Source organism: Osmerus mordax, chromosome 2 (assembly GCF_038355195.1).
Source record: "Osmerus mordax isolate fOsmMor3 chromosome 2, fOsmMor3.pri, whole genome shotgun sequence".
NCBI lineage: Eukaryota > Metazoa > Chordata > Actinopteri > Osmeriformes > Osmeridae > Osmerus > Osmerus mordax.
Genome location: NC_090051.1, coordinates 5,380,675 through 5,398,166, shown reverse-complemented (window position 1 = coordinate 5,398,166; position 17,492 = coordinate 5,380,675). Strand labels below are relative to the sequence as shown.

The 17,492-nt window shown below is 50.1% G+C and overlaps 1 protein-coding gene across 2 annotated transcripts; it reads right to left on the bottom strand.

Moving 5' to 3' along the window:
- Positions 1 to 544: 544 nt before the first annotated feature.
- Positions 545 to 16,873, bottom strand: zmym2 (zinc finger, MYM-type 2). 2 transcript variants are annotated; one of them, XM_067250729.1, is made up of 23 exons: positions 16,831 to 16,873; positions 11,243 to 12,005; positions 10,402 to 10,684; positions 10,142 to 10,304; positions 9,587 to 9,799; positions 8,753 to 8,954; positions 8,470 to 8,585; positions 8,221 to 8,343; positions 7,973 to 8,123; positions 7,479 to 7,651; positions 7,029 to 7,194; positions 6,907 to 6,941; positions 6,504 to 6,648; positions 6,181 to 6,302; positions 5,217 to 5,418; positions 4,868 to 5,104; positions 3,974 to 4,071; positions 3,519 to 3,702; positions 3,246 to 3,391; positions 2,803 to 2,917; positions 2,062 to 2,304; positions 1,776 to 1,917; positions 545 to 1,376 (listed from the first exon to the last, which is right to left on the bottom strand). In XM_067250729.1, exons 2-23 carry the CDS (start codon positions 11,988 to 11,990, stop codon positions 1,175 to 1,177), a joined length of 4,209 nt encoding a protein of 1,402 aa, XP_067106830.1. In that variant the 5' UTR covers positions 11,991 to 12,005; positions 16,831 to 16,873; the 3' UTR covers positions 545 to 1,174. The 2 variants fall into 2 exon arrangements, with proteins under 2 accessions (XP_067106830.1, XP_067106839.1); XM_067250738.1 differs by having other exon boundaries at positions 8,801 to 8,954.
- Positions 16,874 to 17,492: the final 619 nt, after the last annotated feature.

Here is a 17,492-nt window from a genome sequence, read left to right as displayed (position 1 = left end):
GCTGCCCAGCTGACAGACAGACAGCAGGACTTAAACATAGCAACGCAGGAGGGTGGCAATTCAAACGAAACCATTTCCTACACAAGACTGAACATGAAAAACTGAGGTATTCTCTTGCAATTTATTATTAGAAAAAGAAAAAAATACAAACAAAACACAAAACTTAAAATGGAAAAAAGGCTAACACTCCCTTTTTTTACGCCATAAATAACATCCCAGGGTGCCTCTGGTGTCCCAGGGTGCCTCTGGTGTCCGAGGGGGAACGGCCTGCGGAAGGAACCTCGGGTGGAGCGTGTTTACGACCACAGCGCTGCAGTGAACGGTACAGGAGTCTCGCTGTGACGGGTCTGACAGCTAACAGAGTAATGCAGAAAGGACTACGTTTACTAAATCCTTAACATGGGATAGCTTACATAGGACGTACAGTAACAAAGAAAAAATATGAGTGTCACAAGCACACAAAATGGTCTTGAATCATCTTTAGTCCTTTAGTGCTTGTCTGCCCCGCCCCCCCCCACACACACACAGTAAGAAGAGACAGGAGCAGGGCTGCAGCGCGGTTTAATGCTATGAACGAAGGGAAGAAAAAATGGCACACACGGTACATTTCCAACACGCACGCGCGCACACACACACACAATCCAGAACCCAAAAGAAGGTACACTTGAACCAAGACCAATCAACCGCAATAAATAAATATCATCTATTAAAAGGCTTCATGGCTCAACACTGAGGTGGACACGGAGGTCCACAGGTCACCTCTGCTCCACCTCACGTCCTATATTTCCATAACTATGTACACCTCAAACAAGCCCGGTCTGGGCCTTGCAATTAATGCTACATAACGTTCACACCAGTCTGTCCTATGGGCTGAAAAGCAGCAGTTGATAGTGTCCGTTTCCCCCCCATGGTGCTTCCTCGTCATCCCTGTAATTCAGAACAGCTCATCCTCGTTGAGTTCTAAGGAGCTCCGTTTGTCCCTTCTGAGCTCCTGTCCTCCCTCGCCCCTCCAGCCTCCACGTGCTGCGGGCTTCACAGCTGGCCTGAGATCAGTTTGGTTGGGAGGGGGGGAAAGGATGTCGCTATGGAGACGGGGAGGTGATGTTGCAATGGAGACTGGGTGGTGAGAGGGAGACAAAACGAGGAGGATGGAATCGGGGATGGAGAACACAGCTTACTCCTCCTCCCCCCCTCTTTCCTCCTCCGGGGGGCGTGTCTCTCTGCTGACCTCCTTCACCAAGAGCACACGGGGGAGTAGGAGCTCCAGGGCTCGGCGTCCCAGCGGGGCGGAGCTGAACCAGAGGGGGCGGTCCGGGCTGAAGGGCTCCTCTGGTAGAACGTAGAACAAATCAGAACTGGACCTCAGAGACTCCGGGCTGGGGGAAGAGAGTTGGCTGATTTATTTGAAAATCCACCTGTCTAAATGTATCACATACATTTTTGTAATTAACAATAGGAATATATCTATTTTCCCAGCAAGTTAACACATTAACCAAATAAATGTTAACTTGGTAATAGTGTGTCCAGCTAGCCATTTTCTTATTTAACCTTTATTTAATCATGTGAGCCAATTGAGAACATATTCTCATTTGCAACGGCAACCTGGCCAATGTGTGTCCTCATAGTCCATCAGTCAACAGCTTATCTCAGGATGTGAACAGCAATGAGATATAATCATTGGACATTGATGAAGAAGAGAACACGGAGAGAGAGGATGGCTAGATAGCGGGAGGGATAGAGATATGTGCGGTGGTGTCCAGGGAGGGATGACTGACCACTTGGAGCGGTAGAGCTCATATAGCTGACACTCTTCCTTCCTGAGGGGACAGTGGGCGGGGCTTCCCGAGGCGTCGTCCGGGTCGTTCTCTGGGGCTCCGCCCTCGTCTCCTCTCTTCCTCTTCTTGGACACTGCTTGTACTGGAAACAGGAAGATCAAAGCATGAGCACCCCCTATGGGAGAGACCGGTACTGCAGGGGTGAGTGTGTGTGAGGCTTATCACACTCGTGTATGGTAGGTGTGTGTGTGTGTGTGTGTGTGTGTGTGTGTGTGTGTGAACTCACGGCTGTTCTCCCGGGCTCTGGAGGGAGTCCGGATGCAGACCGAGGTCTGCTGTGTGGTGGGGTCGGTGTGGTCTGGGGCGTACAGGCTGCTGAAGGACAGCCGCAGGTGCTCCTCAGGGGTGTGCAGGCCCAGGTACTTGGTGTTGAGGTAGACCAGGGAGCGCAGCAGGGCTGGGGGGCTGTGCTCCCCCAACACCTTGCAGCTCCACAAGCTCTGCTCCTCCACACGGCTCCAGTGGGAGCCTGAACACACACACAAAGCTTGAGTCCAACAAGTAGACCATTCTCCAAATCAGAACCCCCAGTACCACAACTGTTCAATTCGAATAATTTTATTCATTGAGATGTTATTGTTGCACTGTCATTTAGCTATTTCTGTTGTTGCACCTAGTAGCTGAGATTTAGTACTGCACCATACAAACTGATCATTAACATTATTTTGGTGGCTAGACTCAATAATGCACTTCTGACCCTTGATTTTTATCTGTACTTTCACACAATTTGTATGTCGCTTTCGATAAAAGCATCTGCTGAATGAAGAAAAGGTCAAATGTAATGTAAAACACATAACCAGCAGCTAATCAGTAACATTGACAGAGAACCTGCAATACTTGCAGGTCACACAGTCTCAAGTATGTAAATAAAAACTGCTTGATGTTTCACAAGTTCAGACTGAGGGAGTAATAGAGACGGATGTCCCTCTAAAACGTCTGGTGAATTCATAGGGATTAAAGCATTTACCATCAGGCAGTATACTGGGCTTCCAGGCCTTCAGGACCTTGTTGAGCTCCTCTCCAAAGCTCTGGTAGCCGGGGTCACTGAACAGGTCATCCTTCCTCCCGCGGTTCTGAAGGTGCTGCTCTCACACACACACACAACTCCGCTTAGATCTCACATGTATAATATTACTAAGATATTAGCTGTGTGGCCAAGTGTCCTCATACTTCAATAGTCAACACTGTTTTTCAGGATGTGAACAGCGATAAGGTATAATCATTGGACACGTTAAAGCACAGAGCAAAAAAAAACGTTCACCTTTACTGAATCATCGGAAGTCACATGATCATGGAATTTGCCCTTTTTGAAAATGTACAGACTCAAACTAGTTTTTTTAAGGGGGTGGGAGGGCTGGCTAAATAGCAGATATGAGAGGAGAGGAGTCATGAGATGACGTGAGGACTGACCTGCTGGAGACCGAGGCAGAGGTAGAGGAGGCTGTCGGGGGCGTAGTGCTCTCCGTTGGGGCGGCGCACCTCGCTGACGAAGCGGGCCAGGGCCTGGTTGAGCTCCGGGACGCTCAGGGAGAATAGACTGGACCGGGCCAGCGCTCCTGGAGGTGGAGGAATGAAGAGGTAAACAGACATGGAGAGGCGGCCATTACACCTGCAGCCTGACATTCCCATGGAGGGTATGAACTCCCTGAAGCCCAGTCATACCCCTCCTCCACGCAGACTCACGTTTGGGGTTGTCCTTCCTGTTGCCGTTGGCAGATGGTTCCTTGGAGGCCAGCGCCCAACGCGTCCAGGCATTGAGGCCGTAGCGCGCCTTCAGGGGCAGCGAGCAGCACGATGCCGGCGAGCCGCCTGGAGGGGGCGGGGACCGCGTCGACGCCTCGGCCTCGACCGCACGCCTCTTCAGTCCCTGAAACCAAAACCCATGTACAGTGAGATCAGGCCCAAACGTTTTAGTGAGCTCCACAGAGGCAAGTCATAGCTCTGGGTACATTTGAATATCTGTAGTAGTTTAATATGTAGTTCCGGCCCCGAGTGAGAACCCTAGCCAGACCACTGGGCGTGAGGGATGTTTGGATGGAGTTTACATTGTTTTTCCGTATTATATGGACATTTAGGAAACTATGACTGAGTATCAGGATGTGAACAGCCGGGTCTGGGCCGGAGTCAGCGTGTCGCACCCGTGTCCGAGGGCGGGGTCCGGGGGTCTCCTTTTCAGCTGGAACACTGGGACCCTTCTCCTCCTTCACGCCATCCTGCACGGCCTGCTGTCCCGACGCTGTGGGGACAGAGACAGGAACGCTTAGACCAGACTGAACAGAACCTACCAGAGCCGAGCCAGGTTAGACCAGGCTGTGTGGAGTGAGGGATGGTCGGTCCTAGTGGATCAAAGTAGATACTACTCTAGTTGAAGTCTAGTTTTAAGCTTCATTTCTGGTACATTCCGAACCAGCAGTGTGTGTATGAATACCCTTCCCCTTCCATTTCAGACAGGGCTGGCAGGCAGGCCATAAATAACCCAGCAGGAACGCTTATGTACTACTGTACTGTTCTACAGACATCTGGTGATGACCAGGCCCAAACGTAATACGCGGGCGCAGAATTCCGACGAAAACCCGCAAATTTTCAAGTAGAACGAATTGGTCTGAGGCAAAATGTAAATAAACTTTTCAACTCATATTACGTCTATATTATTAAAATGTTAGCCAAAAATGCGAAGAATTGAAAAGAAAGCACTTATCGACCAAAATGACAGCAAGAGACAGGGGCAGGGAGTTTCCAGGCCATCTTTATGAGGATGGATCAATACTTTTTGCAAAGTCTGTCAACATTCAATCGACCATATTCGGCGTCAAACTGTTGTGGAACATCTTCAGTCGCTCCGACAGGAACAGGAAAGCTACCAGAATTCCGCAGATTTTCAGTCTGAATAACCGCAGAAAATGTGAAAAAAAATCTGCGTATTACGTTTGGGTCTGGTGATGACCAACCTCTTCACTATACCACACCAGGGTTCAGCTTCAGGAGCAGCTGTGTCTAGAGGGGGTCGGCCAGGCAGCCAGAGGGGTCCTCACCTAGAGGGAAGTCCTTCTCCAGGTCCAGGTCCGGTTCATACTTCTCCTCCTCCTGCTGCTGCTGTTCCTCCTCCTCCTGCTCCTCCCCCTCCTGCTCCTCCCCCTCCTGCTCCTCCCCCTCCTGCTCCTCCCCCTCCTGCTCCTCCTCCTCCTGCTCACAGCTGCTGCTGTTGGAGCCTTCTTTCTTTACTTCTTCTCCTCCTCCTTTCTCATTCTTCACCTTCACACACTTGACATCTGCAACACACCCAGTAACAGACTGATATTACAGTCTGAAATAGTCACCCAGTAACAGACCGCTGTTAGCAGTCTGAAATAGTCATCCAGTAACAAACAATTACAGCAGCACCTTGAGAGCATGGAGGGACAACGGGAAGCTGAGGAGAACCACTTCCTGTAGCTGGCTTCTGGTCTTCTGCTATCACATGGGCCATGGCGAGGAGGTCTGCCTCGCAGGGGTCAGAGGGCACCTCGTCCTTCAGCTCTGAGATGGTCTGGATAATCTGCTCCGCACCAGCCAGCGTGGTGGGCAGGAAGATAGGCACAGGCACCTGGGCAGAGGAGGGAGAGAGGGCATGAGAGACTGGCACGGTGCTCAGGAAGGAGAGAGGGCATGAGAGACTGGCACGGTGCTCAGGAGGGAGAGAGGGCATGAGAGACTGGCACAGTGCTCAGGAGGGAGAGAGGGCATGAGAGACTGGCACGGTGCTCAGGAGGGAGAGGGGGCATGAGAGACTGGCATGGTGCTCAGGAGGGAGAGGGGGCATGAGAGACTGGCACGGTGCTCAGGAGGGAGAGAGGGCATGAGGGACTGGCACGGTGCTCAGGAGGGAGAGAGGGCATGAGAGACTGGCACGGTGCTCAGGAGGAGGGCATGAGACTGGCACAGTGCTCAGGAGGAGGGAGAGGGGGCATCAGAGACTGGCACAGTGCTCAGGAGGAGGGAGAGGGCATGAGACTGGCACAGTGCTCAGGAGGAGGGAGAGGGGGCATGAGAGACTGGCACAGTGCTCAGGAGGAGGGAGAGGGCATGAGACTGGCACAGTGCTCAGCAGGGAGAGAGGGCATGAGACTGGCACAGTGCTCAGGAGGGAGAGAGGGCATGAGACTGGCACAGTGCTCAGGAGGAGGGAGAGGGCATGAGAGACTGGCATGGTGCTCAGGAGGAGGGAGAGGGGGCATGAGAGACTGGCACAGTGCTCAGGAGGAGGGAGAGGGCATGAGAGACTGGCATGGTGCAAACTGGATCTAGAAGGCAGACGTTAAGTGACTCCCCAGAACGTAGAGGTTGGCTGTTGCAAGGCGCCGCATACCGGAACAGGGAGCGTGACAGGCGTGGGGGTGAGCTGGGCGTAGAGGTTCATGGGAACGGGGATGAAGACAGGCACAGGGATGGGCACCGGAATGTACTCCCTCTTAACGCCATCGTCTGCATCTGGAGAGACACACCAGAGTACAGCACAGACAGCATGAGGAATGATTCTCCGGTTTAACATAACTTAGATTGGTTTTAAAATGGTCTCAAAGGCCTATGATAAATGTGTGCCTTTACCATAGGCCTTTGAGATCATCATCATTGTTTTGTTAGGTCCGTCCTAATACCAGATGTGACTGGTTCCCCCACCAACCCCCCTACCTGTCTGCAGGTGTTTACTCTGCATGTGAGGCTTGCAGTAGGTGGCCTTGGTGAGGGTTAGAGGCTTGCAGAGGACAGCCTTGTTCTTCACGTCCTTCAGCATGCCCCCGCCCGCCGCGTACGACACCGGAGCCTGGTTCAGCATCTAGCAGCACAACATAGGGAACAGGTCAGAGGGAGGAGTCCTGGCCTGGGTTCGACAACCTCAGGTGTACTGATTTCAGGGTTCCAATAAGTGCCAATCCAAGTCCGGTACTGCAAGTCATGTAGCCGTTTTAAAACGTGTAAGATGTGTATTGAAAGAGAAGGAAATACTGAATAGAAAGAAACATCGTTTTTATTCATGTCAAAAGTGATGGAACAAAATATCCTGCAATAAATGAAATCAGGTTTTAAAACTCACCGCCAGTTTGGTTCCTTGTGTTTGAATGCCGATCTCTGTCAAAAGAAAACATCAAATTCCATCAGTGAACTATTCATTGGCTATAGACCATAACCTTCTGACACACACACACACACACACACCCAGGCTGGTGTTTTCCGGGCCCTTCTGGGTTACCAGGATGGGCTGGTTCTGCTGGCAGTAGAACCTCAGGAGACAGTGCTGGTCACAGAAGTGCTTCATCTCCGCCCGCCACTGGACTGCCTCCGTCAGGTTCCCCTGCACCTTGCAGCAGTCGCAGCGCGCCGCCTAGTGGACACACGGGGAAACGCGGCCTCTCACACCTGTACCACAGCACCTTGTCTGCTGGACGAACAGAACCTGCTAACTTCTTTAGCGAGCTGGCTGACTAGTTTGCCAGCTCTCGTCAACATTTTGATTTGTGCAGGCCTATTGAAATTCCAGGTCTAATTTGTGTAGATAAACCGATAATTGATCATGAATTTATAGTCTCAACAACATCAGAAGTTGAGTCGAGTCAGGATCTAATCCTTCAGCAGCAGCATGTAGGTGTGAAGGGAGCGGGAGCGGACCTTGTGGTACCAGTCATGGAACTTCTTGGCACACGCCTCACTGCAGAAGTCCCTGGTGACCCCCCCCAGCTGGCGTGTGATGCCCCTCTTACACAGCTGGCTGCAGTGGTTACAGGACACACACTTCAGGCCCAGACGCTTGGTGAACTCCTGCTTGAACAGCAGCTTGCAGCCTGGGTAGGGAAGGAGGACACACCACTACCGTTAGGAATCTAACACGACAAGGTTCAGCAACGTGGCACTGACCAGCCTGCAATTAAAAGAAAGGGGCAACTGAACTGATGTCCAGGATGATGAAAGTACACCATCTAGTGGCAGCAAAGAACATGTCACGAATGAAAGTGGACCAATCCATCTGTGTGTGTGATGTAGATTTGGGGGTGATGGTAGAATCACACCCCCACGCCACCCTTCTCACCCTCACCCTCCAGCCCACCCCTTCAACCCCCCTCGCCCACCCTGCTCCCTCACCCCCCTCTCCCTCCCGCACCCACCCTCGCTGCAGAAGGGTCTTTTGACCCCGGAGAACTGGACCGTTTCGTGCAGGGTCTTCTCCTCCTGGCAGTGGTGGCAGAAGGTGACAATGCAGTGCAGCTTCTTGTAGTCCTCACAGCACACCTTGCTGCAGAACTGGTACACCTTGTCCTGCACACCGCAACACACCCGTCACATCATCACGCAGCCATTACATCAGCGCACGCACTACGCATTATGCTTAGGGTAAAATTGTCAGTGGATTTACCTCCCACTCCAGGGTCTCTGGCTTCAGGCTGAAGGACCCACGACAGTAGTTACACTTGAGCTGGATGCTGTTGGTGGTCGAGAGGGGGGCCTGTCCGTTAGTGGCCGTCTGAATGGTTGCGTTCTGAGAGAGAGCGAGAGAGAGAAAGAGAGAGGTAGCAAGAGAGGTCAGGAGAAAGTCAAGTTCTGATCTCTAGGCCCTGATTCTAGAATGGTCTTGGTTCTACAAGGTCCTGGTTTGAGCCTGTACCTGGAACTTGGTGACACATTGAGAGCTGCAGAAGCTGAGGACGTTCCCCTCCGGCAGCGTGGCCTGGTACTGGGGCAACGAGCTCCTCTTACAGAAGTGACACGTGGGCTCTGAGTCTGTACATGGTGGGGGCCCAGACACAACGTCAGAAACACACCATGCATCAGAAACGCTCCAAACATTAAAAACACTCCAAACAGACACGCCTAACATTAACTTCTCTCTCTCTCCCACACACATACAGCAGTACCCAATGCAGAGTTGTACACACAAAAGTAAATACCATTTCCACTGAGGTGGGTGCTGAGTGGGACCCCAGCCGCAGACTCACTGAGGATGGTGGTGACGGGGGCCACCTTGGACTTGTTCATGCAGGCAGAGGAGCAGTAGGTCTCCATGGAGCCACTGGGGCCGAGCCCCTGGGTCACCTCCCCGGTCTTGATTATGGTCTTACAGCTGCTACAGCTGGCCAGCTTACCGTGAGCCTGCTCACACACAGGGGCATGCACTGAGATGGAGGAAAGTGTGCAGTGGTAGAAAAACACTTAGTCTCTTTGGTCACCATCACAACAGAACCAAAAATCTTAAAGGCCCGTGTCTGGCCAGGTAGCTCTGCTACAGCTGCAGTTAGTCTGGTCTACATCACTGATGCTCTGGTTACCGATGGGCATTCTCTTTTTTTCTTGTTGCTTTGTATCATCGAACAACTAGTCTGATGATTAACCATTTGCACAAGGAGAAAGCAAAGGACCCATAACAGCCAATCTCATGTCACCTTATTTGCTAGCAGTGTTGGCGCCGTTGTGATGCCACCTGTTTGCTATACGGGCCAATGTGGCTGCAGATGAAAATGTTACCCAGCCACAGCTTTTTTGAGAAGCCAATTCAATTACTAAATGATGATTTTAATGTGGATATGTTTCCTCTTTATGTAGGCTAATCTTTAGTCTTTGCAAAAAAGTAGGCTAACCATATAAACCCTACCTGCATTTTCGCTTGAGGGTTATTGTTAGACTTGGGTAATCTACAATAATTTTACGTTATTGAAATTAACGCCCATCCCTGGCTCTGGAGTATCACTGTACATCTACTAGAACTGTGGCATGACCCTGGTTACCTGCTTGAAGTCCTTGACACAGTTCTGGCAGCAGAAGCGCTTGTTCTGTCCGTCGACCAGCAGGAAGTGGTTTGCGGAAGCGCGGCTGGGCAGGTAGTCGCCACACTGCTCGCAGCAGTTCATGATGAGCCCGTTGGCCATGCGGTAGCGGTTGAAGCAGGAGTCGCTGCAGATCTTGTGCGTGACGTTCTTGAAGCTCACCTCATGACGGATCTGTGTTTGGAAGGACAAACACAGGTGTGTGTAAGGAGGGGGGGTCATATTATAGCATATATATTATGCTCAGGATAGAAAGCAGGAAACATAGACAAATGTAGATATTGGGTGAGATGTAGCTGGTGTTGAGTTGGCATCCTTATAAATGATCCATTGTGCGATAGAAAAACAACCCTGTCTGGTGCAAACTGTTCTCCATTCAGTAACCATGGACACCAGCCTGAAGGCTTGGATGAGAAACCAGGCCTTGGGCAGCCATACTGGAAAGAGGAGAGGAGAAGACGAAGAGACAGAGAGATAGAGGAAGAGAGAAAGAGAAATACTGCGTATCAGACTGACCTCAGTAAGCTTGCCACAGACGGTGCACTTTGTTTTGATGGCAGACTTGGGTGGGTTCTGCTTGTTCTCATAGGCCCCCAAGCAACCGGTACTGCAGAACTCCTGGAAGGACTCACTGGAGTCCACCTGGGCCACGATGGTGCCCTTCATAGTGGTGATGTCTCTGGAACACAAACATGGGAGAAAAAATATATATATTTAATGTATGTACCACATCTGTATCCCATTGGTCATTTAGACATCCATCATCACCATCTTACTTCTTGCACATGGTGCAGCTCTTCTTGGGGGCGGGCTTGTGTGAGAAGGCGGAGAGGCAGGTGGTGGAGCAGAACAGGTGGGTGGAGCCTTTGCGCTGGTAGGCCGTCTGGCCTTTCCTCAGAGGCTTCTTGCAGTTGGCGCAGGTTACCTTGACGACGCGGGGCTGTGAGCCCGAGGGGGCGGGGCCGGGAGGCTTGGGCAGCGAGGCGGCCGGGGAGGCGGAGTCCACACCCGTCTGTTTCTGGTTCCGTGGAAACGTGGCGGACTGGGAGATCCAGGAATCTGTGGAGAGGAGAACATGCATACCGTAACTAGCTTGTAGCTAGCTTGGCTAACTAGCACAGGCGGGATTCAGGCAAACTAGCACAGTGGAGATCAGGCTAACTAGCACTGGAGAGGTCAGGCTAACTAGCACTGGAGAGGTCAGGCTAACTAGCACAGTGGAGATCAGGCTAACTAGCACTGGAGAGGTCAGGCTAACTAGCACAGGGGAGATCAGGCTAACTAGCACAGGGGAGATCAGGACACCTAGCACAGGGGAGGTCACGCAAAATAGCACTGGGGATGTCAGTCTAACTAGTACAGAGGAAAATCAGGCTAACTAGCAGAGGAAAGATTAGGCTAACGAGCACAAGGGAGGTCAGGCTACTGACACTATAGACAAGCATAAATAGAAAGTGTGGGAGTAAAGGAGGGAGTGTGTGTGAATGCATGTATAGGCAAGTGTGTATAGTGCCAGGCCTCTCTCACTGTGAATGTATTACCAGGGCTCTGGTGTGACCCTGTGGGTGTCTGTATAGCACCAGGCCTCTGACGTGCCCTCGTGTGTGTGTGTAGTACCAGGTCTCTGGTGCGTTCCAGTCTCTCCGTTCTGTACGGGCTGGTTGGCAGTGCCAGCGCGGCCGGGGTTGAAGGAGGCAGGACTGCGTGCCCCGGCTCCCTCGGTGCTCAGGCTGAAGGTGCTGCTTATCTGCAGGCCGTTCTCCAGCCCTTCTCCCCCGGCCTGTAGCGACGTCACGCTGGTGATCCTCAAGTTCATGTCCCCCTCTGCCTCGGGGGCTGGCGCCGTGGTTACGCTTCCCTCGGCGGGGGTGGGCCCCAGCGTGGTGACGCTGGCGATCTTGATCTCAGAGTCTGGCTCTGTGCTGCTGAGGAGGCCTGCAGTACCTCCCTCCGCCAGGCCTGCCGGGGTGGGCTCTACTGAGGCGGACGAGTCTCTGTGCCCAGGGTCCTCCTCGTCATCAATGACAATGGGCTCTGTGGGGGCCTTGGGGGCTGCATTAGAGGGGTTGGGTGAAGCCGCTGTCGCGGTTTCCATGGCATCTGTTCTCGTGGAAGCGGGCTGAGTGGAGTCTGCGATTACAAGGACGGGGGCGTCAGATGGAGTGGGTGTGGCCACGGGAGAGGCTGGGGCCTCCTCCACCAGCACAACATCGTCATCGTTGTCCGACACGGCCCGGGGGATTTCCCCTGTTGCTGTGGCAACCGTTTCCTGGGCTCCATCGAGGGGTGTGGTCTGCTCTGAGGAGGGAGTGGCTTCCATGGGCTCCTCCTCCAGAGAGGGCCTGGGCTCCGACTCCCCATCCATCTCTTACGCTACCACCTGTTGCGCACAAAACACACGTTGGTGAGGAGGGTCTAGGTTTGGCTGTCAGCCAACAGCAGCCTCCACTCTCCTCCTCGACTTCACTCTTCCAGTGCCCTCTCAAACGCTGCCTTGTTTCCGGGTGACACTCTAGACATGGCTTTTACCAGCTCAGAGGCCACACCTGATGAGCACACGCTGCCTATAGGAGAGAGCCAGGCACCGTAGGCATAGGTATACTAGAGGTCTGCAGTACCACTGACTAACCTGTGGGTGTGCTGTGTCCAACCCACTTCTCTTTGCTACTTCCTACTCTGGATGTTCTCATTTACCTTTGTTCCTCAATGCAGCACCTTAAACCCTTTTCCCCATACAACTATCCTCTTTCCCTCACACCTATCCTTTTCTCCTCACACCAATCCTCTCTTCCACCCACACACTATTCTCTCTTCTCACACACACACACACCCCCATCTTTCTCTTCTTGCCACACATGATCTTTTCTCCTCACACATCCATCCTCGCTTTTCCGCACAAACAATCCTTTCTTTTCACACACACAACCACCTACCTATCTCTTCTCCTCACACGCCTATCCTCTCTCTCTCTCTCTCTCTCTTCTCCTCACACACTATCCTGTTTCCTCCTCACACATCCATCCTTTCTTCTCACCCCCACACCTATATCCTCTCCTTACACACCTATCCCCTCTTCTCTGTCTTTGTCTCGCTCCCACTCCTCCCCCTATATTAACTACAGCAGCTCAGTTGCTCCTGGCAGCACTGCTACTGTGGTTGCCGTAGCGATGTAGCGCACACACACACACACACACACACACACACACACACACAACCATGGGGACTTGTTCTCAGAGGGTAGACAGATATCAAGCGATGTCCAGACTCCAGAGCACGAAGACAGAGAACATGATGTCAAATGTAAGCAGATATGAATTCTGGGATGGTCAGAACGGCTATAGCTGGAAAACACCCACTGATGATCAGCGTCCCTCCTGAAGATACACCGTCATACACCAGACACCTGCAGCATGTATACTAGACACATTCCACATACACCTGCAGCATGTATACTAGACACATTCCACATACACCAGACATCTGCAGCATACTAGACACATTCCACATACACCTGCAGCATGTATACTAGACACATTCCACATACACCAGACACCTGCAGCATGTATACTAGACACATTCCACATACACCAGACACCTGCAGCATGTATACTAGACACATTCCACATACACCAGACACCTGCAGCATGTATACTAGACACATTCCACATACACCAGACACCTGCAGCATGTATACTAGACACATTCCACATACACCAGACACCTGCAGCATGTATACTAGACACATTCCACATACACCAGACACCTGCAGCATGTATACTAGACACATTCCACATACACCAGACACCTGCAGCATGTATACTAGACACATTCCACATACACCTGCAGCATGTATACTAGACAGCTTCAGCCTATTATACACACACACACCTGCAGCGCATCTAGAAACCTTCAGCATTAACACTTATATCCTAGATGCAACATGCACTGTTATTCTCAAGATAACAACAAATACTGTTATTCACAATGTACAGTAAGTCTCTGTGCCTGTCACTGAAGTGTGTAACAGCACGTCTATGGGAGTACAGCTGAATGGAAACTCTGTTGTCCGCATTCAGAGGAAACTCAAAAAAAATCTCTAAACCCTGGGAGCCATCTTGGCTAAAACCAGGAGCAGTGTCTCAGCATCATCGGAGCCATCTTGGCTCAAACCAGTAGCAGTAGCTCTCAGCATCATGGGGGCCATCTTGGCTAAAACCAGTCCATAGCTTATTGACTCAAACCAGGACAGTCTCTTAGAATTTTTGGAGCTATCTAGTAGGCCCCATCCTTTTTCCACAATTCTTTGACAGGTGACATGGCTCAGTACAAATAGTGTGCCAGAGCTAACTGAGGACACCAGGGAACTACCACTGCTGTGACTCAATTTACCCCTACATTGATTAATTCACTCATAGCATAGATGACAAATGCGAAATTGTCTCATTAACCTATGGGGAACAGTAGAGTATGCTACTGTTCACAGTATATTTTACAAACCATAACCAATAACATCCTGTAAGCAACACATGATTTTGTATAGGCCTAGGCAACTAAATTATGTTCAGCTACTCATGCAGTTAATGGATTCCTTACAACCAGGCATGTTGATCAGCTGAAGTCTGCACAATGGCAAAAGCAGAATTTTTCATAACCTAGGAAATCTATAAAATGTCAACATCATATTGCTTAATAAAGGCAAGAAACTGTCTGCGGTTCGATTATCTTGAGTACCGGGCACTGTATGAAGTTGCATATCATGCAGTGTCGCGTGTGAAGTAGTTCACATTCGCAAAAAATAAATAAGCCTTAACACGGTTGCCACCATGTTGAGCTGCACTAGGTGATGGAGCCATGGACCTCACAAGAAATAAATGGGCACTGCATTAGCATTGGCCGCCAACAGGCAAGGCAGTAGTGGTTTAAAGCTGCAATATGTAACATTATAAAATACATTCTATGAGAAACGGCGTCCCCAATTCTTGTCTGAAATCCATGGTTTCCTCCAGCTCAAATTTGATTGACAGTCGGTTTCACAAAATGTACCAAGGCAGAAGGCAAGCCTAGCAGAAACAGATTGGCTGGAACATAACTGGTCGGAAAGTAGAGGGCCGCTTAAAATTTTGAAATTGACATTCCACTGGCACTGAGCAGTCGGAATTGCTAGACAAGTCTCTGAGGGCTTAGCTTACACGTTTATAGAGGACAAACTTCTTTTTTTAACGCTTACCTACTGTACCTTTAAAGGCTGGCTATAGTTTTTGGTTAGGATTAGCAATGGAACCCAACCAGAATCCCTATCCACACAATACATCATACAGGTCCATAACACATTATTGCCACCATAAACCAAGTCCAAGTTCAAACTGGGCTAAGCAGACTCACTGATGCACCAAGGAAAAAATAGCCTTCAGACTGCAATGCAGCCCCATGAAGCAGACTGCATTCACGTGGACGAGGGATGGGGGCTCCAACTAAAGGGCTTGGATGTTGCAACCTTCCTCCAAGCACCGCCTGTACTATCACAGGTGACGCCCCGCAATGAGAGATTCGATCTGAACACCGCTGGACCACACCGCCAATATGCAGCCTACTCTTAACATCACACGCCGCCGTCTGAGTCTGTACGGTGTCCAAATTCTGATATATTGGTGAAAGTAGCCGAAATGGGCAACAGCCACCACGCAATAATGTTGGGTCATTTGGGGGGAGGGAGTGACGGTCTTAATTACATCATACCTGACCACATATCCCGTGCGCATGTCATCCTACCCGCGGTAGATAAAGCGTTAAAAACTGTAGACTGGTATTCTCCACCGTATCGCCATCCGGTAATGTTATGTAATGCTTAGGAAACTGTTTGTACTATGCGCAATGAAGCATCTTCTGACCAACCAGCTGATGTAAAATATTGCTCATTATAGCCGCCACACTGCGAATTGAAAAACCCTCCTCTATTTAAAGCCCTGTGACTAGTTTATTCGATCCAACAGCTGATCGCCGCATTATAAGAACTGGCTGTGGAAACATGAAAAAGCCTACCACATTTGGCCCTGGTAACTATCCCCAGACCGTGCCCTTGACTACACACACGGGTAGGACCTCCGTTTCAACGAGGACCAAAGCTCCACACTGTCAAGGCAACCGGATAACCTCGTTTGTCACCCGCCCTTGTCGAAGCACTTTTACTCACACAACTCGAACATAATTAAACTCGCAAAGACAAAACTTTAAATTGATAAGGACCAATGACAAATTATGGTTACCTGGTCAGCCCTTACAAATGAAGGAAGGGGGTAGATGGGGGGTCAGACAGCCAACTTGAGAAACACAAATGTGCAGTTCAGAGTGTTCCGTTCCCACCCCTGGCCTTCCTCGCGCACACAGACAGTGGATTAGCGGCGAATCAAGAGGAGAGCCAGCGACTGCGCCATTGCATTGTTAATACAGAAAATTGATCTAAAGTTATTTGTATACATTCGTTGTAAAAGACGATTATAAAACCCATAGTCACGTCATAAAATGAGGTAGCTAGCTAACTGTTAGCTTAATTGTAAACAGTCTGCGTTGTGTGTTGGCTAGTTCCTCCCAACCCTGTGAGAAATGGCTGTTATTAGGTTTACACAAACCAATAAATACAAAACAGCCTGAAAATCCGAACAAATATATCATTGTTGTGATACCTGTGTAACGTTAACGTTTAATTGGAAAGTTACCCCAGAGAGACCACCCTGGGCAATCAGAGAAAATGCACGTGGCAACCCGAGGGGGCGCTACACGTTACACATCAAACCAACTGCCCCGGTTGTGTGTTGTTATGAGAGGAAACTGATCGTAAACATCCTCTGAAATCAGCAAAAGCCCACTGTAGAATGGTTAACTCATCCGGGGTGCTACCATAACATTTTCAAATCGGATTCCGATTTGCCCCCCTTACGTCAGAAAGAAGCACTGCCTCACGTCCGCCATTAGAGAGCGAGCTAAACAATACGTGGGAGCAGTGGCAATACTACCCTGCCACGGCGGAGAGGGGGAGAAAATCTCAGAAGGGGTACAAATTAACTGTTAATTCGTTACAAAATGAGACTTTCAAACGTTCCACAAGCCTCAAGGTAGTCCTTAGACAGGAATCAGAATCCCTGGATAGTTGTTGAAAGTTTGAAGAATAAACCGTAAAAATTGGAATAAAATGTGTCTGAAATTCTTACCGGAGTAAAGGCTTGAAACGATATAGCGCCACTTTTGTGCCTTGCCTTCACACTAATCCGGTGAACGCATGCGCCTGAACGTCAACGTTCTTGTCGGCGCGTGGGAGGATACTGCCAACGGGATCCTTTTCGTTTTCCTTCGTCGCGCAAGCGCACATTGTTCAATCAAGAGCGGTGCGGTTAACAACTAAATTGACCCCAAATATATTATCTCCGTAACCAATAACTTATTTGTTTCCCCCGTGTTACCATTAAGTATTTATAATAACTAAATCCACAATGACTGGGCATTTTACTTCGGCAGCTACGGCTGTTTGTTGAACCGTAATTTGTGGTCGCATGAACCACATTGTTGAGATCCAATCAGCATTCAGCTTTTCTACGTTGAAGGAGGTTAGGTTACGTTCAGGCTTCAACACAAACATCTATGGTGGTTGGACCACAACATTGTTCAGTGAAAGAAGAAAACGGTATTCCATGTGAAGATAACACATTAATCCGTAATATGGTCATGATACATTATATAAACGTTTGCGCATCCCATGTTGTAGCCTATGTTTTATTTATGAAACGATATAAATTCTCGAACACAAGGCTCTAAACAGTTATTGTACGACCACAGTGGGCAACGTTTATTATTTTTAGATATTTACCTGTTTGAG